This window comes from Mus pahari, chromosome 18, assembly GCF_900095145.1.
Source record: "Mus pahari chromosome 18, PAHARI_EIJ_v1.1, whole genome shotgun sequence".
Taxonomy (NCBI): domain Eukaryota; kingdom Metazoa; phylum Chordata; class Mammalia; order Rodentia; family Muridae; genus Mus; species Mus pahari.
In genome coordinates, this window is record NC_034607.1 from 55,972,231 (window position 1) to 55,994,730 (window position 22,500).

The window sequence follows — 22,500 nt, forward strand, 5'->3', positions numbered from 1 at the left end:
AAAAAAAAAAAAACCCAAGATATGCATGTAGGCTACTTGCAAAATGTGAGGCTTCATTGTGGATACTCTAAATATATAGTCAAAGATGTTTTTTTTATCATTTCAGTGAAGTCCTATGAAGCAAGACCTACGTGAAAGTTCAGTAACCAGAATTTTGCTATTGGCCAGCTAATTCTGCCATAAACTGTCCAGACTCTGATGCAGACCCCTAGAGAGGACTGTGATAGAATGTGAACTCCACCTTTCCGGTCACACAAATACTGTGAGATTAATGAGGAGAATTCACGTCGATAAAAGAAAAGAAGAAGGTCTTGAAGAACAATGATTTAAACATAGTATTTTTAAATTGAATGGTGAAGAGTGGGCTTATTTATAGAGATGTAGAAAGATAGAAAAACACAATTTCTAATGTGCACAGAAACAAGGGTCCTGAAGCTATGATCTGATGAACTTAAAAGTTACATAGCACAAAGCAGTATGAAGTTTCAAAGCATGGCCAAGAATCCCACGTATAAGAGATTAACAATGTTCTTTCCAATGAGATAGCTATAAGAAATTAATGAAAGAGAATCACAACACTCGACAATTAACCATCTCTATTAAAAATCATTTAGCTTAAAAAACAGCCCTAAAGTAAAATAGGCAATTTTATGTGTGAAAACTGAGGGCCAATCTTTAACAGTCCAATTACTGGAGATAGGAGAACTTATATTTTTATACCTTATGTAGCAAGCAGTATCTGGACACAATAACAAGTATCTATCTACACTTGGAGAGTTACTCACGGTCATTGCAGAGCGGGCCACTGAAGGAAGTCATGCTACAGTCACAGCTGAAGCCGTCCCATTGCTGCAAGCAAACGCCTTGATTTGAACATGAGTCCTCTTGGCAGGTTGTGCTGGGCCCTGTAAAATATTCCAAAAGACACAGAGGCTCTTTTGGTTCTTGTTTTTGTTGCTTGTTTGTTTGTTTTTAAATCCAGAATGTTCTTTACATGAGTTAGATCACATACAGTAGTTGCCAACACCTTAAATTACATGTTAAAGCTAGTTTTGAAAGTTCACACATCTGGACTAGGATCTAAAAAGCTTAACGTGAAGGCCTTCTTAAGCTTCAAATAAAAGAAAAATTACATCATAATTGTAAATAAGCCAACAGATAGTTAAAGGAAGTGGATAGTTTCTAGTAGGGTCATGGTGGTAGCAGGTAATCTCATTCTATCATTAATGATTATCTATCACCATTTGGTCATTAAAAATGAATGGATCTCCTTAACTTCTTATCAATGGATAGAGATGCCATGAGAAATGGAGATTGTAGGATCATGAAATTGAGATAAAGATAGTTAAAATAATCAAACAATGGAAAAATGCCCTGTGAGATCCAGCCGCTTCCACGCATACACCATGGCTGAGGTCATGATTCCTTGGTGCTATGGATAGGTGTGTTGGCAAGTATCAGTTCACATGCTTTGACGATATCATGCAGGTAACATAAAATGAATAACAACGTAAGTGGCATGCCCCTGTCAAACACACAAGTAAAAGGAGTGCTGTTCTGTCTCTAAGGAATTATAACTGAACATCGAAAAACAAGGAGCAGAGAAGTGCGGTCAGAGCACTGAAAGCAGGAACTGTACGAACACGTCCAAGACTGAAAGCCTGTATGCCAGCTGTGCTACAAGATGGGGCTTCTTGTGCAATGTCCAAGAAGAAGAAAGTTAAATCTGAACCCAAATAACAGATACTAAAAAATATTAAAAACATGGTTTTTTTAAGGTTTCCACTGTGTATGATGGGGTTTCAGTCTTGTTTTATACACACAGGGCTATCTACCTTGCAAGTCAGCTTTCATCAATGCAACTTTGTCAGCAAAATTAAAAAAAAAAGCAAAATATATTTAATGTTAGTAAGCAATATGGAAATGGAGCAAACAGAATGTTTAGATTCAAAAATGCATGCTGCTATAAAGGGAAAAATGCTATGTATAGCAAACAAATTAATATCAACAGCCATAATTCCTAAGAGAAGCCAAAAAAATGAGAAAGCACTGTAACTTTTAGAAGCTTACACTATATGTGTGCATATACATATCACGATTAATCTAGCCAATGGCACAATGAGGGACAACTTAAATGGCTCTTGTGATCCCTACTCTACTGCATGGCTCTGGATGGATTCCTTAAGCAACTTGCTTATGGGAACATGTACTATGCTATGTCATGTGTACACACATTGCAGATTATGGTTCTTATAGAGAAAGGACTTCTTTGTGGGCTTCTCCCTCTTTATTTGTGAAAACTTTCATTCACAAGTCCAGCTTAGTATTAACTGCCCTTAGCTCTGCTTTGTTGTCATGCCAAAACACCAGAGTTCATGTGACATTTGAAGTGGTTGAATAAAATCATAAGGATTGTAGAAACAACTTCCAATATAGTTCTCCTTAGAGAACATTCTTTTTATAAGGTTCCAAGATATCATGCTCATTGTCACTCTTAAAAGGATGGATATATGTGATTTATAGATTCTAGAGTATTCTTGTCATTGCCTATGCCTTCCTAATTATCTTTAGGCCTAATAAACTTCCATGTAAATAATTATTACAGAAAACACCAGGAAAAATAATTTATAAAAAAAGTAAAAGGGGACACAAGCATATAATTCATTTAAAAGGTATAGACAATAATTTATTATTTCTGGGAATAATAATTACATGCTTTCTAAAAAAAAATGAAAACAGACTTCAAATAATAGTGATGGCCAATGAGACCATAGTTCAGTGAATATATATATATATATATTTTCTGTAATTAGTCTTTATATAAAACCATGATTTTATAAAATGAAATTCATCATGTATCATACAAACATATGTGTGTTATGACTTTCTCAGTAAAGGTACTCTGTTCACAGAAAATTACTAAAGTAATCCTAACTGATGTATAATTTTAGAAATACAAGATCTATAAATGCCAATTATGTAACAAAAATTAGTGTCACCATGTAATAATTAAATTACTAATAGTGTTATAAGTAACAATGATGACAATAATAATCTCCCAGAAGAACTGAATATATAATTATTTCAACTTAAGCATGAACGAATTACTTGCTCACTATTTGTTGTGTTCCAAACATATTTGAGTGGTCCACATAATAATAGCCTAAAGTGCTAGAAACTAAAAACAGTAGGTATCTATTTAAAGAAATATAAATTTCTTGAAACAATCATCATTGACTATTTCTTCCCCAAATGAGAATCAGGTATATGGGAGTCTTCTGTAATGGAGAACTTTTTTTTTATCAAGTAGTTACCTACTTTCTTACTGCCCTGAGAATACAAAAAGTAGGATCAAGAACTGAAGCAGCCATCTCTTTTTTATTTTTATTTATTTATTTATTTGGTTTGTTTGTTTGTTTGTTTGTTTTTTGAGACAGAGATTCTCTGTATAGCTCTGGCTGTCCTGGAACTCACGCTGTAGACCAGGCTGATCTTGAACTCAGAAATCCACCTGCCTCTGCCTCCCGAGTGCTGGGATTAAAGGCATGCGCCACCACTGCCTGGCCATACCTCATATTTTTATTAACACAGGAGTTACATGACTATTTTCTGAGAAAGAGTTAAGTTCCATGAGAGAACTGTCTTTGAAAGAGATAATACCTGGGTTATCTCTAATTTAATTGCTATTTCTAAAACCACGTGAATCTCATCAATTACACCTATGACAAGTTTATATGAACTTATTCTTAGAATAGAAATAGTCTAATTAATTTTGGAATGGAATTATCAGGGAAAGATGATATCAGAAAAACAGGAATGTGATGATATTCCTAGAGTGAAAGAAAACATGAAAAAAAAAAATGAGAATTGTTAAGGCCAAAATACTTAAAGCTTCCTGTCCACATGGGCAGACTATTCCATAAACTATCACAAAGAGTTTAAATATTTAGAAGCTAATTTAAGGTCATTGAAAAGAAACCTATAATTAAGTATCCTAGACAAATTGCCTACTAAACTAGGTTGGAAACAACAGCAAGTGTTATTACTATAAACATTCAGTAAACAACCTTCCTTACATCCTTCCCTAAGGGAATGTGTTAGTGTGAGGTCCTTTGTATTTGTGACTTCTCCCTGTCTTGTGGTTGCTGAGATGTCTCTTTCAGAAAGCACTTGCTATGCAAACTGCAGGAAGGCTTACTTTTGAAAAGTAGTATCCAAAAATTGTAGTAACCTTTCCTTAGAAATATACACCAGCAAGTGACCTAGTCTCACTTATTAGACCATTTCTAAGTAACAAAAATATATCTCACATTATTTTGCTCTCCCACTAGGGATGCTTCATTCGTTTAGTAATTGTGTTTCTTAAACAACATGGGAAATCTCATAGTCTCTTTTTGTTTTGCAAGTGTTATGTCAGAAATTTTAAATTAACTAACTAAATAAATAAATAAATATGGTGGTGACACTAATATGACTTTGAAAAAAAGACTTCCATGAATACGCATACTCTCTTTTGTTACTTCCACCACTTGAATTGAAGTTAACTTTTGAGAGATATAGATACTTTGAAGAGAGGAAATGGATTTCAAATTTAAAAATTCCATAGACTTAGGTATTTGCTAAATATAATGATGTTATTTTGGCTGAGAAGAAGTGATTCATACTCTCCTTAAGAGGAGGGCTCACATTCGGTTCTTCCTTTTCACTTACACAGCATTACTTATGAATCTAAACTTTCAAAATGGATAAAGCTATGTTGAAAATTAAGGGAGAAATAATAACACACTCAGAACCATATAATTCCTGCTAATGTGGTTGAATTACACTAATGGAGGTAGAATTGGCTCAAAAATTTGGATGTTGAAGTTAAAATTACCTGAAATGAAAGCAGCAATCAAAAAAATAATTCCTATACATCTTAGTCTGATAGAAAACATGAAAGAAATATAAGGGAGTGCAGTGCATATCTGAAGCATTGCACAGTAGCTGGATAATATAAGAAACCTATTTTTGGCAAAACAGGTAATTTATTGCTTGCTATCAGATACATAAAAATCAATTAGTGATCTGAGACTGGGTATCTGAACCCTTTTCTTATCTTTAATTCCATTTAATGTAAAGTTTTCAAAATGGATTAAAATACACAATAATTACTGGAATAAATATTTTTTCTATTTTGAATGGGTATCTGATGCTAGAAATATAGCATTATAGAATTGATTCATATCCTAGCTAGCCAAACTATCGTCTTCTAAGAAGAAATGACAAGGTCTGTAGTTGCAGCTCCTTTTTACATTGGACCTTAGTATTCTCTTGCAAATAATCCAGAAAACTTAAGACTTATGGAGTTAAATATTCAGAACATGAATAAGGACCTCTAAGCTCCAAGAGAAAATACTGCAGCTAGCAGAGATTTTGCTGGCTGGTGGGGAGGGCCTTTTAATTAAATTTATATTTTGGTTGCATTGAATAGTATGAAAACAAATATAGTACCTTCACATCCTCTCTCAATTTGCCCATTGCAGAAGAGAGCATCAGAGATGAGATCTGGAAGCCTGCCATTCAAGTCCACAGATGCCAGGCAACCTTGAAAGCCTTCTTTCGCATGGACCAGTTTTGGCAAGGATTTATATGTTTCTTTAGCCACTCCTCCAATATACAAGTCACCTGTGGAAAGATCAATTTAACTGTAACAAAAGTATCTAGCATCAACTTTAACCACACAGTATGATAAGGATCACAACAGACATGGTCTTTATTAAATTAACAATTAAATGTATTACCTACTTTTTACTTTCTTAAAAGTACAAAATAATGGAACATTTGAATAACATATTAGCACTGACATTTTTCTAGATGCTTCTAGCAAAAGCACTGTATGGTTCACTATGGTGTCACCTAAGACAGAGTGTAAACAAGGGATAAAGATACCTGTACATCCAACCCAGGTACTTAGTAATTCTATATACTGAGGCAGTTTCTCGAGTGATCAGAAATTCCATTTTCAAAACACAGAACAACAAAATCTATCCTGTGTGTTGCTTTGAGGAACAAAACATGCGATTTTTAAGGATCTCCTACCAAAGAGAAAGTATGTAATATACCAAGTGGAGGGTGTATTTTTGCTTTGTTTTGTTTTGTTTTGTTTTTTATTAGGTATTTTATTTATTGACATTTCTTTTTTATTAAATATTTTCTTTATTTACACTTCAAATGTTATCCCCTTTCTAGAAAGGGGATACAATTCGCAAAACACATGAAACTCAAGAAGAAGGAAGACCAAAGTGTGGATACGTTGATCCTTCTTAGAAGAGGGAACAAAATACCCATGGAAGGAGTTACGGAGACAAACTGTGAAAGAGAGACTGAAGGAAGGACCATCCAGAGACTGCCTCACCTGGGGATCCATCCCATAAACAACCACCAAACCCAGACACTATTGCAGATGCCAACAAGAGCTTGCTGACAGGAGCCTGATGTAGCCGTCTCCTCAGAGGCTCTGTCTGTGCCTGGCAAATACAGAAGTGGATGCTCACAGCCATCCATTGGAGGAACCACAGGGTCCCCAAAGAAGGAGCTAGAGAAAGTACCCAAGGAGCTGAAGGGGTGTGCAGCCCCATAAGAGGAACAAAAGAGCTTCCTAGTCATTTTTAGGAGATACAATCTCACAACAGCTATCCTGGCTTTTTGTTCATTTGTTTGTTTGTTTGTTTTGTTGTTGTTGTTGTTGCTGTTGTTTTTTGAGGGAAGGGTTCTTCTGCGTTTCCTTAGTCTTAGGTGTAGAATTTGTGTTATACAAATATTACCTGGGGCTAGGCAGCCTATAATCTTCTGTTCTTTGTACTTTGACCAGTTGTATTTTTTTTTTTGTCTTTGAATATCTTCCTCACTGACTCAATCCTTTTATAGTCTAACTTATGTAATTCTTCACATGTTTCTGTACTAAGTTAAAAACAACACTTTTAACTCTGTGCTACTTCAGAATTTTTAAAGAAGTTATTAATGTGTGTCCCTGATTCTCCTGGAGTTTCAAATGGAACATTTTGCTTAGCTTTGCTGTCTACAGGCTCCTAGGTTTAGGTTTCCTCAACTTTTCAAGCAGTATTGGAATACCTGTTTCATCCAGTCTGCAGATTATTCAAAGTGACCAGATGATATTTAGTCAATGTAATTTAATGAGTTCAAAGACGGTGACCTCAGAATTCTGTAATCTTCAGCTTCAGACTGAAAGTTCTGCTGACACACATCTGTCAGCAACTTCTCTAACTTTTCTATCCATGGAATGTTTCTTTTACCTTAATCACCCTAGCAACATGACACTAGGTATAATTTTACTAATATTAAAAAAGTGTGTGCATTCATAATGCTTATCTAGGCTGCTGTACTGTCTTTATGAGATTGAGAGCAAGGACTGGTATTCACATCGTTTCTTGAAATGTAGTAACAAAGTCATTGGTCTTCAAGCCACTTTATGTCATCTACCAGTATCCACAAACAATCATAAGCCTAGATACTAATTTTTTATTAGATATTTTCTTTATTTACATTTCAAATGCTATCCCGAAAGTTCCCTATACCCTCACCATGCCCTGCTCCCCTACCCACCCCTGTACTGGGGCATATAAAGTTTGCAAGACCTAGGTACCTCTCCTCCTAATGATGGCCAACTAGGCCATCTTCTGCTATATATGCAGCTAGAGACATGAGCTCAGGGGGTACTGGTTAGTTCATATTGTTTTTTTGTTTTATTTTGTTTTGTTTTGTTTTGTTTCTCTGACACTAAATTTTAAGGAAAGTAAAATAAAGCCCTAAATATGAAACTCTGAATTTTGTTGGTGAGAATATTGAGAATGAAAATATGTTGGTTTATCAATATTACAAAACCTCAAGAACTGAAAATCTGCCCTTTTGCTCTACCAAAAAAGCTGTTTTATTGCAACAGTGCACCACTGAGAATTTGTGCAGAAAGCGTTGAATGTGTTTCTCTCCTATCTCCCAAATAACACTGTATAAGGCATCACTCTTGATGTTTAAGGATGGCAGAGTGTTCATTGTATAATATTAATTTTGTAATATTATTTGATTACTACTGCCCTCATTTCCAATCTCTCCTTTGTCTTTTCACTCACTTCAGTTTCAAGCCCTTGTTCTTTAGATGCTGCAGAAAGGACATGAGTCATAAATCAAAGGCATAAAATTAGCTTCCTGCACTTGACTTTTCAAACCTAGATTCTTCTAGGAAAGCGATGAATATATAGTCATTTACATAAGGAAAGGAAAACTGTCTAACACTGCAATTGGGCAAGCAGAAATTATAGAAGCATAGCCCTGGATGCATAGCTATTAGGGAATGTCAAAAGGAGGGTACTGCTTCCAAATTTAAAAGCCAGCCCCTGCTGGGTACCAACAGTGCAGATAGATTTGGGAGAAAAATATAGATGGAGGAGGTTTCCTCAGAAGAACCCAAAAGCAGAAGCAAGATACTTGTGAGTGAACACTTTCAAGATAGATTTAGCTATCTGGAAGTTTACACTGCTTCATAGAATGCCCCATTCTGCACAGTGTTGTGGGAACAGTGGAACAGTTTCCAGATGTCATGGCAATAGCAGATGTCCCGGCAATAGCAGACTAAGTTTGACATGGGTACGTCCCACCACAACAATATACAAGCCAGACAGCAGTTCAGTAGGCACCTAGATGGGGACTGAAGATATCTGAGGCCAACTCTCAGGTTTCTCTTTTATCTCTCTACTTTCGAAAAGAGTGGTATGGTGTGAGTTTTGGATAGCCAACACTGTAAATTAGAAATTATTCACGGGATAGAAAAAAAAGCTGAAATTTTCAAGTTTTCATTTTCATTAACTCAAAGAATCACATCTCAAAATAGAAATGAAGGGAAATTAGAAAAATAAACTGGATAAACTCTTTTTGTTGAACACTGGAGAATATTGGTGAAAGTTTATACTTTAGTGTAACTAATATCAATCTAATATCAATGGAAGAATAAACTCCCTGCCCTCATTCTTTGGGGTGCCTTAATTCTTGTTCAGGACTAAAGGTCAAGTATTAGATAACCATGTGGAACTGAATGAACAATTCTTAGCACTGCCTTTAAGTGGTTTAGATATAGGACTTAAGACTGAAAACTATGCAAGTAATGTTGAACATAGCTATGTTTCTTTCAGAATCTAACTTCCTGGAAGTTGCCTAAACCTGAAGAACAACCAGTAAATGTTATTATACACTATAGAGGTTGAAGTTATGCAAGAAAATAGTCAAGAGAAATAAAAATGGTAAAGGATGGCAGAAAGGTGATTCTAAAGAAGACACACTGCTGTTCCTTTCTGCTTTCTGTCATGAGTTCTATGTCCTAATTAGTAAGCTTTTCTGCCCGATTGTTAGTGGAAGAAAAGTAGGAATTTTCCTTCTGTTCTACAAAAGAGCTGAAAACCTCACATTAAGCAATGCAGGATCAGATATGAACCTTACACATTCAAGGTGGGCGGGTCAGTATTTATAACCTTGGAGCTAATTCTCACTTTCATTACTGAAGCTGCACTTAGCTCCCCACAATTAGTATTGTCTTTATAAACTTTTCATATGCTAAAGTGGTCTTGAGGTTCCCTGGTAGACTTCCATATAAAGAGAACAAAGGAAACGCTAAAGTGGGTTCAGCCCTGTGTACTTTACCACCTCATGAAAGATGCAGCGTATCCTTTTGATCCTTGGAGTGATGGAAGGGAAATGACCATTAGCCCTAATGGATCCTTGCAGGTAAAAGTCTTGTGCTTACAAAGGAGGATATGCTTCTTAATGACCTTCTGGATGGACATCCATTAAAAGTCAATTTTCCTATGTAGCTGAGTATCACCTGTTGCTTTCCCCTTTCCCATCACCCCACCAGATTGACTGGACGTTTGCACTCCAGTCCTTTAAGTGGACCATATACAGAAAAAGGTAGAGTTGGGACATTTTCAGCAAATACTGTGGCAAACGTGCACCATGTAGCCAGGCACCAATTTTCGGGTGGGACAAGATTCTTAAAGGAATCTCAGTTGTATTCTAACATCAACACAGAAGTACTAGGCTGCTCTCAGTACCATCTGACGATAGCCAGAGACGGTGACTAGTCCCTAGCACTTGTGCATTAATGAGTGAGGAGAAATTGTGGGCAAGCTTTGTAGTTATAGTAGTTGCTCTGGGTAACTCACTGGTACCCAGAGTGTACCCTCATTAAATTGTGTTACTTCTTTGGCAGTAAGATGGTTCCTCTGTAAAGTGGAATCAATGGTGCCTACCTTAGGAACACTGAGGATTACAGAGAACATTTCTATGTATTTAATATACATCATGCAAGGTACATGGTGTGTGCCTTGTTTTATGCTGAAGGCACTGGAAATGCAGACAAGAGTCAAATTGGTTCCTGTTGAGTGACAGGTTTCAGGTTTGCAACTACTTCCTGGAACTTATTTAATTTGATCTAGTTCACAGACATCAGAGTGTTTGAAATGTGTCTTCTATGATACTAACAGAGACGAGGACAGGGGATCTTTTCAACTACCTACTTTGAAAACAAATTGCACGGAACTTCATAAAATGATCAGGAATTTTGCTTAACAAGTACCTTTTAATTTAGACATATTAAAAGATTAAAAAACAAACAAAACCTTTTATTAAAGCCAAGAGCTGTATTGTATATTTAGACTGAATGCTTCTTAGACAAAAAGAGAAATAAAAAGATTTGTGTGACCTTTCTAAGAAATTATGGGAGAGCTGAGATCAGAAGGTATAGGACACATTTTACAAGGACATAAATGTAGATGCAAGGCTTTGGGTGCAGTACAGGTTCACTATGAAGACAAAGTAAACATGGTGTTTGGGTGAGTAAGCAAAAGATCAGGGGAGAAGACATAGTTGAAAGAGAAGAATATTCAACTTCTTATTAAATACTCTCAATAATGTTTAAGAAATGTCAAAGGAAGACATTTGAGTGAAAAACAATAGTACACAATGGGTCTTCTACCTATTGTTTAAGTAGAAAATATGTTAAAAAATAAGAGGTATGTATTAGGGAAGGGCACAAGGACAGATTGGAGAACTGGTTATGAATGTGATGTGAGAAAGAATACCTGACATTACAATGTAGCATTTGCACACTGTGTGTTATAAGGGGTCCAGGGTTATGAACTAGCCTCAGAGAATAGGGATCAAAACTAGGATCATTTGTGGAACTCCAACCAAAACAAATAAATGAGGTGGTGAAAGTGATTTCTTTCCAGATGAAGACGGGGAACAGAAGGCAATTAGAGCAAGTATCCTAGCAGCCTCTCAGCAGCAGAATCTAAGTGTCAAGGTAGAATTAGTTCTCTGACTCAGCTTTCCAGTTTGTTCATATGTACTTTGCCTCTTAAATATCCCACTTTTATTGTAACTAAAAAGAGCATACATAAAAAGGCACAGCTTTATAGATGTGAAGAGTTATGCCTATAGAAATATGGGCTTCCAAGTTGTCTTTTGGGGGAGAATTAAACGCATATACTCTCACTTGTTTTCCTATGGCTTCACTTGAGAAAAAAAACAAAAAACAAAAAACCTAATTCTAATGCTTTCACAAGTTCTTGTGATTCATTGTTATAAATGATTGAATCTGCCCACACAGGTTTCTGAACCTGATCTACAAGCAGGGTGCCCTTCCCTTCCCCAGGGTACAACCAACCTCTACTCTTAAATCTGTATCCTTATCTTTAGTTTTATCCTGTTCTTGTTTTACCACAAAATACCTGCAGATCAAATCTTTTCCCAATATAGTAAGGAAAATACTTTGGGGTAGAAAAATCATCTGAGTGTATTTGTATTAAAGTTGTTCTCTGTTAGAAGAAAATCATCTATAATCTTTAAGGATAAACACTCATATATTAACTTTGCAAGGATATATCTCAAATAAATCTGAGCGTTTGAATAGATAAATATGTATAATGAGTATAACATCCTCATATACCCAAGATCATAAAATTATGCTAAATATTTATTTTTCAGCCAAAGGAACAATTTAAGTGTACCTTTTGCTCTGAGATGTAGTGTCTCTGTCTTTAACAGTTCCCTGTGAGAAACATTGAAGATAACTCTAGAAAATTTTTGCTGAAGAGATGCCAAACAGATACCATTCTGATTAAAGATAAGTCCTTCAACTTCAGATATCATAGTCTACTTTATACATGAAGGTCTAAACCTACAGTACTCTAAGTTTGATTTTTATAAGAAATGTCTGTAAAATCTTATCTCTAAGCTTACCTTGGGTAGGGGTTTGAAAAAATAATTGTCCCCCGACTGGAAAAGTAGATCTTGAAGATGTCTCGCTTTATATGAATCAAACTGTGACTCTCCCTTCTACCCAGAAAAAAAAAATCCCCAATGATTCCTAAGCTCTGCTGTGTATCTCCTGCCTGACACCCCACCTATTGTTACAGGTAACTTGGCCAACTCCTCTGATATTGTCCCTCCGTTGTTACTCTCATTTCTAGTTCTTGATGACTTTTTTCTTTTTCCTCCAACAAGTCACTGTCTGGTAACTCTGTCTCTACCCATCCTTCTTATTGCTGCCACATCAACCTTCCCATTGTGTTGTAGATCATTATTGTTGTTGTTATTATTATTAATGTGTGTGTCTATATGTATTTGTAGATGTTCACTTACCACAGGATGTATACAAATTTTGGAAAACAACTTTATAGGATTAGTTTTCTCAATTTTACCATAATGTAGGTTCTAAGGATCAAATCCAGGTCATCCAGCTTGCCTGGCAAGCACTTTTATTTTTTGAGCCATCCTACGAGCAGCCACTGTGTCCTGGTCTATTCAATATATCACTCCCTCTACAATCTAAACTTGAAGCACCTACACATGAAATATTCTACTAAAGTGTAAACTAGTTTTTCCCAGCACCATTTCCCAGGCAGGTGACTGAGATGACATCCTCTGGCTGATACCTGACCTCCTGTCTTCTGCAGTTACCTTCATTGCTCTACTCTTGTCTTTTCCTGCCATTCCATCAGTTTACAGTACACATTGCACGTTACTTTTTTTTATGAATATCTTGCTTCTGCCAATGTTGCATTTCAAGACTCTATTTAATTTTAATTTTCTAACTCATATTCTACGTTGATAACACATTCATCTAATTTTCAAATATAAATCAGTATCATCGTACAATTTTTTTGCATTTTTCCCTGAAAATTGTTGTTTTCTGTGCTTTGTAGGTGGATCTATTTTTTTCTATTTAAAAATAAATATTTAAAGAGATAATCATGGCCAAAGCACTTTTAAAATCTCACTTTCACTTAGTAGGACTCAGGGATCATTAGTTGAGCCATTTAATGGATGCATAATGAATAGTTTGGATTCCACAGAGAATCATCCAAATAAGAAGGCATGGTGGAAGTTGTATTGATAGAGCATTCATATGTTTCTGGTTGTCTTCCTCTGAGAAACATGGAGTAAAGTTTATCAAGGCATATCTCTTCTACTGATCTCTTTAGTGAACACAGAAATTAGGGCACAAAGCCCATTAGGAGAATGTAGTGCCATGACACTGCTGTCTATTTGATAGAGTAATTTGTTAGAGTCATGTATGGTTTTAGTTTACATATGTTGCATTTATCTGTAGTAGAGAGATAAGTTAAGGATGAAGAAGCAACTTGAGGTATCAATATATGATAATATAGATTCATCTCTTAGTTTTCTTTTGAAGTTAAAACAAGTGTTAATCCCTTATGGGGAATTAGTATGATACTATTCTGACTTGAGTAGTCTGGATGTCCAGTCACACCTTGTGCTATGTCATATACAAGTATAGCCTCGCTCATGCAGCCCCCATACCACAGTTTACATTATGGAAACATTTTACTCTTTCAGACCCATCTATATTGTGGCCCTGGTGTTATTATAGAATGAAGGATGTATCTACTTAAATATAGAACACAGCCAAGCTAGTAGACCATCCCATCTCTACTCCCAAAAAGTTCGATAATCCCCATTAGTATTTCCCATTGGTTTGTATGTATTTCACTTTACTCAGACTTGTCTTTGAGCCAATACTCAAGAATTGCTAGGAGCAGAGACCTTCCAGTGAAAATCCTTTTTCTTGACTCTTTTGCTGTTTCTACGTGTACTGACCTTACACGTTCCTATCACATCCAACAACATATTGCTCCAGGTAAAGCACAAACAACAGCAACAACAACAACAACAGACCCTATAGATTTCCTAAAAGGAAAGGCAACTGAATTTAAAGATGAGAATTTTGTCTGTGTGAACAAGGACCTCCTTGTTTCTTGAGTCATTGTTCACTTGAGAAGAAAGCTCTGACTTTGTCATTATAACATAACAATAACTGGCATCAGTGAAATGTACTCAAGTTTACAAAGCACTCGTATAAGCATTGCTTTACTTGAATCTGCCTGCTAAGACACCAGTCATTAACACAAGCTATAATGCTGCTAAGTTCCTGTGGTTCTGGACAACAATGCCCGAAAATAGGGGAATCACACTGAAAGTCCAGTGTTCTGAAACTATGGTTTTTTTTTCCATTAATCCACCCTGGCTTCCACAGTGAGCACTCCAAAGGCAAAAAGTCCATTTCTACAAAGTACAGATAATTTTGAAAAGTTACAGACAGTTGAGAAAAATGAACAGTTGTATTAGTGGAATCCTATCAAGGTGACAGATTCTCAGAACAGAAAGAGATGTATCTGCACACTGAGAAACTCCAGAAGAAAAACCACTCAATTTTCTCCCAAAATAATTACTACTTGGTATCAACTTCTGACCTGTAATTAAATTTTTTATGATACAAACATTGAATTTTTGGAGGCAGGGGCCTGTTCACAGATAATAAAGTCAGAAGCCTGCAGCTAGCTCTGCCATACCTTAAAACTAATATTTACATGTAAAGGGTAAATAATCCAAAAAAGCTTGGGTTCAGATCCCAACATGTCCTATAACAAGACTTTGATAGTCAATATTTTCATTATTTTATGAAAAATGATTTCCATTCTGACATTTAATTTCTAGCTGAAATTTTGAGCAAAAAAATGCCTATAGTAGAATTTTTGTTTTTACAGGATTCACTGAGACATAACATGAAGACATATTTTTTTTATGGGTTTTGCCAACAGATTGAGGAAACCCTGGTGGACATGAGAAATGGAGAATAATGAAAGGAAAATGCTATGGAGGTGTATGTGGTAATCCATCTTCTTTTACTCTACTCTATGCCAGTGACACTGGCAGATGGGGTGAGTTCAGGCAAATAAATTCATGTCAAGCTAACTTTATTTTGTGGCTTTAAAATTTAAATTTGACATTTGGCTTTTAAGAGAAAGCCAGGCAAAATTTTTGTGGATGCTTTTCTTTTGTCTCCAGCAAGCCTGCCTATCTGTGATCAATGATGCCCTTAGTAGTGGACACTTCTTCTGTGCTGTGTTTTCTTTTTCCTTTTGTGGTATGATACCCACTTGAACTGCTGGTGAGCTTGCTAAGACCACATACGCTGATGACATTTGCATGTGGATTTTCACTAAACTTTGGAGGGGTTTCACTTTTCCAAACTCTTCAGGGCACTGATATGCTATTATCATCTAGACCTCACAGGTGAGCAAGAGGGAGTCACTGGGTCAGTATAGTCCTTCCTACATCAGAAGCATGAGGTGGCACCTGCATCCCCATCACCATGGCTGCTTTTTTTCTCTCTACTACATTTACTAAAACTATTCTGAATGACAGGAGGAGCATAGGTTCACTTGGTGGGGTGACATGGCACAAGCCTTTAATCCCAGCTCTCAGGGGTGGCAAGCAGCAGCCAGGAGCAGAAAGATATATTTCCATGAGACCTAGGCCAGACTGATCTACAGAATGAGTTACAGGACAATCAGAACTACACAGAAAAACCCAGTCTCAAGAATGGCTATGATCAAATCCTCTGGTGACAACACATGTTGGAGAGGATGTGGAGAAATAAGAACACTCCTCCATTGCTGGTGGGATTGCAAATTCATACAAACACTCTGGAAATCAATCTGGAGGTTCCTAAGAAAACTGGAAATAGACCTACCTGAAGACCCAGCTATATCACTTTTGGGAATATACCAAAAAGATGTCCCACCATGCCACAGGGTCACGTGTTCCATTATGTTCATAATGGCCTTATTAGTGATAGTCAGAAGCTGTAAACAACCCAGATAACCCACAACCAAAGAATGGATACAGAAAATATGGTTCATTTACACAGTGGAATACTTCTCAGCTATTGAGAACAAGGACATCCTGAGTTTTGCAGGCAAATGGATGGAACTATAAAATATCATCCTGAGTGAAGTAACTCAGACCGAAAAGGACATGCATGGTATGTACTCACTACCAAGTGGGCATTAGTCCAAAAAAATAAAAATACAGAATACCCAAGATACAGTCCACAAAACTCAAAAAGCTCAACAAGCTGAAGTGATCAAGTGAGGCCACCTCCGTCCCACTTGGGAGAGAGAAGAAAGCAATCACAAGTAGGAAGGGAGGGAGGGACCTGGGAGGGAAAGTAGGTGGGCAGAGTAGGGGAATAGTGGGGAGAGGGCACCTGATCTGTATTGGGTGAGAGAAAAGAACTGAAGCCCTGAGGGCCAACGGAAAGAATGGAAGCAGGCAGCCTCTGGAGGTAGGAGGATGCAGGGGAACCCCCCCCCCCAGAATGCACCAGAGGTGGGGGAGGTAAGAGACTCTCAGGACTCAAAGGGCGGGACCTTAAATGAAATGCCTGATGGTAGGGAGAGGGAACTTATAGAGTCTACCTCCAGTAGGAAAACAGGACATCGAGTGAGGGATGGGGTTGTCATCCTACAGTCACATCTTTCAACTACAATTGTTCCTGTCTGAAAGAATTACAGGGATGGAAATGGAGAGGAGCCTGAGGAAAAGAAGGTCCAGGGACAGGGCCAAAGTGGGATCCAGCTCAAGGGGAGGTCCCAAGGCCTGACACTATTACTGAGGCTATGGAGTGCTCACAAATGTATCTATCATGCCTGCCCTCTGAAAAACCCAACAAGCAGCTGAAAGAGTCAGATGCAGATATTTGCACCCAACCAATGGACAGAAGCAGCTGACCCCTGTTGTTGAATTAGGGAAGGCTGAAGGAAGCTGAGGAGAAGATCCTGTAAGGAAGACCAGCAGTCTCAATTGATCTGGACCCCTGAGATCTCTCAAACGCTGGACCACCAAACAGACAGCACACACCAGCTGATATGAGGCCCCCAACACACACACAGTAGAGGACTTCCGGGTCTGTGTTCATTCAGAGATGAAGCACCTAACCCTCCAGAGACTGGAGGCCCCAGGGAGCTTAGAGGTCAGGTGGGGTGGGGGGTGGGGGCATCCACATGGAGACAAGTGGATGGGGAGGAGATATGGGATGTGATACAGACAGAGGGTGGATGGGGTGGGGGGAATAAAATATGGAATTAAAAAATAGATTAATAAAAAAAGAAACAACTTAAAAAGAGAACTGGAGATGGTTTCTCACACTGAGTGTATGAATCAAGCTACACTACCAATGCAAATCTGTTGTTTTCTTGAAACTTTTATGTTGCTCTGTCTTTTGTTTTGACTTTTTAATAAATATCTTATGTTAAATAATTTAATTTTCTCATCTCAAAACTATTGAAAATTTACATTGAGTGTGTGGTTCTCCTGTTGTTTCAAATTTAAGAAAACTTCCATTTTCTATAATGGCCTATTTAATGCAAGTCAAAAATATATGTACACCTTCATATACAAGGATAAACAGTTACATTCATCATGGTTTTTCTGGATGGTTAGAAACTATAAAACAGTATAGAGCAATGATAAAAGGGTACTTGTGGTTTACAGAGCTTCTAAAATATTATTTACTTTTTCCTTAAGAATTAGACCTCTTTCTGTACGTTTTTAACTAAAAAATAATTTATTTTAAGAGCACTAGCTGTTTTCACAAAGGACTTGGGTTTAGTTCACAGCACTAACACAGTGACTTCCAGTCACCAGTAATTCCAGTTCTAAGGCTCCTGACACAGTCTTCTGTCCTCTGAAGACACCAGGAATGTGGTGTTGTACATGCAGATAGAAGAACCATACAAGCAAAACAAAGCAAAATAATAAATACTAAAAGTAGGACGGGAAATAGGTCTTTTCATACAGTGAGTGTGAGCTGCTCTCCCAGAATAGAGAGGCCTCCCTTGTTGCTTAGCAGCACTGCCTTTGTGTTCCCAGCAGTGTGGCAAGACAGCACTGGTGAGGGTTGCACAGAGAAAACAAACTTGGGGCAGCTGAATAGAAGTGTGAGCATGAAGAATGGATACATTTCTAGGAGTGCCAAGTAAAAGCTGTGTGTGGAAATGTTCACCAGAAGTGCATGGTTATGCACAGCGGAAGCCTGCGGGATTGCCTGGAGATGGAGGAATGTTGAGTCTGCTTGAGTGAACACGGATATCATTCATAGGGGTTTACAGTTAGAACTCACAGAGAGAAGTTTCAGATGAACACAGGAAAGTACCATTAAAGAATGCAGATGACATATCTGTTGGACCTAGAGTCTGAAGTCACATTTGTCCCCAGTCATCCCTTAGACTAATAAAAGAAGTTGAAATATACTGTGCTTTCTTCTCTTATTGTGACCACTATCATATCTTCATTTTTGAGACTTGATTGATAATTTTCATTTAATTTAAAAAGTTTTAAAATTATGTGTGTATGCCTGGGTGTGGAAACCTGCAAATCACTGGGGAAAGAAGAAGATATCACATAGTTGGAGTTACAGGCAATTAAGAACCCATGTGGGTTCTAGGAACCAAATCTGGGTCTTCTACAATGTTATTCCATGCTCTTAACTGCTGGACTGTCTCACCAGCCATCAGTATTTAATTTTTTTCACTGAAGATGGTTTTATAATGTTAAATGATTATAGAACTGTCTTTAAAGAGAACTCAAATATATTCAGTGGACCTGTGCATGGTTTAAATAGCTCAACATTACCCATTTTGAAGAGATGGCTTAAGGCAAAATGCAGCATTGTGCCTTGATTATATTAGATCATCTTGCCTATTTGATGCAATAGCTCATATATAAATCCTTAATCTGGAGCTTGACAGACAAGCCTATAACTAATGACAACAATGACAAGAATTGTACTGAGAAAGGTAACTTATTATCTTGACTAGAAGTGAAGAAAGGCAGAGCTAAGCAAGGGGTTTGCTTCATGAAGATCCTCAATTTTGAATATCATCATTGTCCATGATTCACATTCATGTCCCAGCAAAAATCAAATAGTTATGTCATGGACCATCAAACCTATCAAAAACAGATGGAAGCTTGCTAATTTTATAAATGAAATGGTTTGTGATACAATAGACATAGTGCATCAGTACAGAAACTTACAGTGTCTGAAGTTTCAGAACATCAAAGGACATCAACAAAGGTGTCTGTGTGTTGGATGAATGGGAGGAGTCAGGAATTAGGATTGGAGAGGGAGAAGGCACCTCCTACAGATAAACAAGGCACCTCCTACAGATAAACTAGAGTTGTTAGCTTCTGATATCTTAGCAACTAGTAAGAAATTAAGAAGTCCAGATGGGTTGACCTGGGTAAAATTATAATGGAATTTGGTGAAGAAATAAAAAGCAGCTTCCCTAGTTGGGGTGAGCATTACCAGAAACTCAGATACAGTATGTGGCTACCAGTGGCTCATCTCCATCTCACATCCAGACTTGCCACTCTCACGTTCTCTGCTCGCAAATCCGCAAATGTCTCAGATGCTTTTCAATTGCTGTTATGGGCCCTCAGTAGCAATCTATTGAGGCTGAGATGAACAATAAAATTTGCTTCCTCTGCTCAATGCAAATGATGAATTGGGGGACTGGAAAGATGGCTCAGGGGTTAGGAACACTTATAGACCTAGGTTTGGTTCTTATGCGTATAATGGTTCATAACCATTAGTGAGTCTATCCAGGAAATACAATTACCTCTTCTGGCCTGGCTCCCTCCTCTGTATGCACAGGGATGCAAGTAGCACACATACATCAGTGTGTGTGAAGCACTCACACCGGTAAAATACATACATTTATAATTGTTTTTAAAAGTCAGGAAGTAAAAAGGCTGGAGATCATTAACTAGACACATGACTGGATACATCACTTATGGGGAGGATATCACTCTAGGCAGAGAAAGATGAAGGATTTAAACAAGACAGAGTTGTGAGTACAGGCTACAGACCTTTAAGTTGCAATAGTGTCTGCTGGCCTGGAGTATGAACATTAACAGAAGAACACTCAGAATGAACATTAAACAAATCACAGACAGCTGTGTACATCAGGGAAGGATGTCTTCCTAGAAGTGGGGGAGGTGAAAGTGGATTAAAACAAACTGTCAGAGATTTGATGATCAAGAGGATAGGTTTGGGCTGATTTCTGCAAAGCCTGGGAATTCAGTAGAGTCAAAAGAAACAATGGTTTTATGTCTCTAATCGTCTTCCCAGTGACTGTGCTCTAACTCTTGTGTGGGGAAGGGAATAACAAAATTGTCAAGTATTTGACAGACTCACTGCCTTATTGTCTCTGTTTTGTGCTGTGGTCCTTGCCTCCAAAGTAGTCCCTTTCCCTACTGAACATCGATTCTCAGCTGCACTGCAGCTAAAAAAAAATCATTAAAGTGTACTGCCACCCACACCGTCCCCAGCTTCTGCAGGATGTTCAAAGTCCCACCGGATCTGAAGCACAACACCCTGCTTCCTTTGGAGACATAGAGACCCTTAGACATGTAAGACCCTTCTCAGGAGGTTTGTACTGCATGCATGAGAAATCTAGTTGGGCATTTATAGCCAGTTTATAAATGAGACCAGCCACCACAGCTGGGAAAACACCTGCTGCACTCTAGAGCCCACAGTGACAGGTCCACTCACTGTGTTTAAATCCCGTGTTTGAGGGAATTTGAGAGTGAGAGAAAGCAGAGCTCCAAAACGGAACCATTGCCAGTAATGAGATGCTATGTCAGGGCAGTGCCAGCAGGCAGGGTAGGAAGAAGGTCTCAAAGGCACGATGATATTCGGGAAACAGGACTAGGGGGAGGGAGCAGGTGCCAGGGACATCCAGGTCTTCTGGAGAGGCCATGTAGCAATGACAACAAACTCCTTCCCCTCTAAGGGCCCTCATTGTTAGCCACTGAAAAGGTATCTTGTCTCTTCAATTTTCAAATAATCCTTAAAATAACCTCACACAAATTAAAAACATGTTAGTAAATCTCACAACATCATAAACAAGAAGCCAACAGGAGTTTCTTCCACTGTCAATATAAGTCCAATTCTCATCTGAACATCTCCTATCTGAGCAAAAGGATCTAGGAAAGACAAAAGGGCTACCCAAAGGCACACATGTCGAGCAATGAAGCTCAGACGTGTTTAAATATGATCAAAACTTTGGAAATGACAACATTTAATAAAATGTTTTTCAAAGCACAGTGTGAAAGGGTAGATCAGGCCGGTGTGCCTTATGTTCAGGTCCAGAGAAAGAGGTTCACTGGGGAACAAACTGACCTGCGTTACAAAAGAAACGAACGTGCGTGCGTAGGAGGTAGCGAATCTCCACTTAGAGATGGAACCTGCAGGAACGGAAAGTCCTGGCTGATTAGGGGGCTTTTATTAGCTTGGCCAAGGGAAACACAGTAGCCGTAGCCGGCAGTTAGCTACCCTTAGAGGGAGATTTGAATGGAGATATGGAAAATGCTAAAAGATTAGGAAGGAAGTAACTTGGGGTCTGTAAGAGGGATAAAGGAGAAGGAAACAAAGTGCTCACCCCCTGGATGACCTAGATGGAGCCAATGAGTTACAAGGTGTAATTTTGCTAAGTGGCCACGTGAGGGCAATGTCCGCTATGCACCCAGGACCATAGTCGGGCCCCAGTCAAATTTTTAAAAAGCCTCAATTTGCTGATGGATTAACTTAATTCTTAAATAAGGACACCCATGGAAGATGGAGACCCAAAACTATTCGTCTGTTCTATTTTTATTCTTGAACTACATAAATGAATAAGCAAGACTGACCTCAATTCAAATCCCGGACACTCATAAGGATTACATACAATAACCTCATTTAAATCCATTGAGTATTTAATAGGGACTCAATAAATATCAGCTCCTTTCCATATATTTTAGCATACAAGTTGCCAAATTAGGACAAGAGAAGCACACGGAGGGATTGCATTATCTCACTAAAGGGGTCAGTACTCAAAAGTTCCAGAATAAATAGAGTCATGCTATGGGATCAGTCAGAGTAAGTGAATGCTGTGTCTTTCCTGGCATGTTGCAGCTTGTACTTAATAGCCAAAGGGAATACACATCAGCAGCTGGGAATAAAGATGAAAACAAATTGTGTCAGCAGGGAGAGGCATGCACCCAGGAGACTTGGGCAGGGCGAGAAAAGATCTCTGGGACAAG

At 37.9% G+C, this 22,500-nt stretch overlaps 1 protein-coding gene across 27 annotated transcripts in view; it reads right to left on the bottom strand.

The window, feature by feature from the left end:
* Positions 1–22,500, bottom strand: part of Nrxn1 (neurexin 1) — a 1,070,033-nt gene that overhangs the window by 543,273 nt on the left and 504,260 nt on the right. For 17 of the 27 annotated variants that reach the window (XM_029531588.1, XM_029531595.1, XM_029531592.1 and 14 more), the window contains 2 exons: positions 5,494–5,667; positions 786–905 (listed from right to left, as the gene is read on the bottom strand). In XM_029531588.1, the coding sequence (XP_029387448.1) occupies positions 786–905; positions 5,494–5,667 (294 nt within the window). Of the gene's footprint in view, positions 1–785; positions 906–1,835; positions 1,863–5,493; positions 5,668–22,500 lie in introns of all 27 variants that reach the window. The other 10 variants (XM_029531581.1, XM_029531578.1, XM_029531577.1 and 7 more) reach the window with 1 other exon arrangement.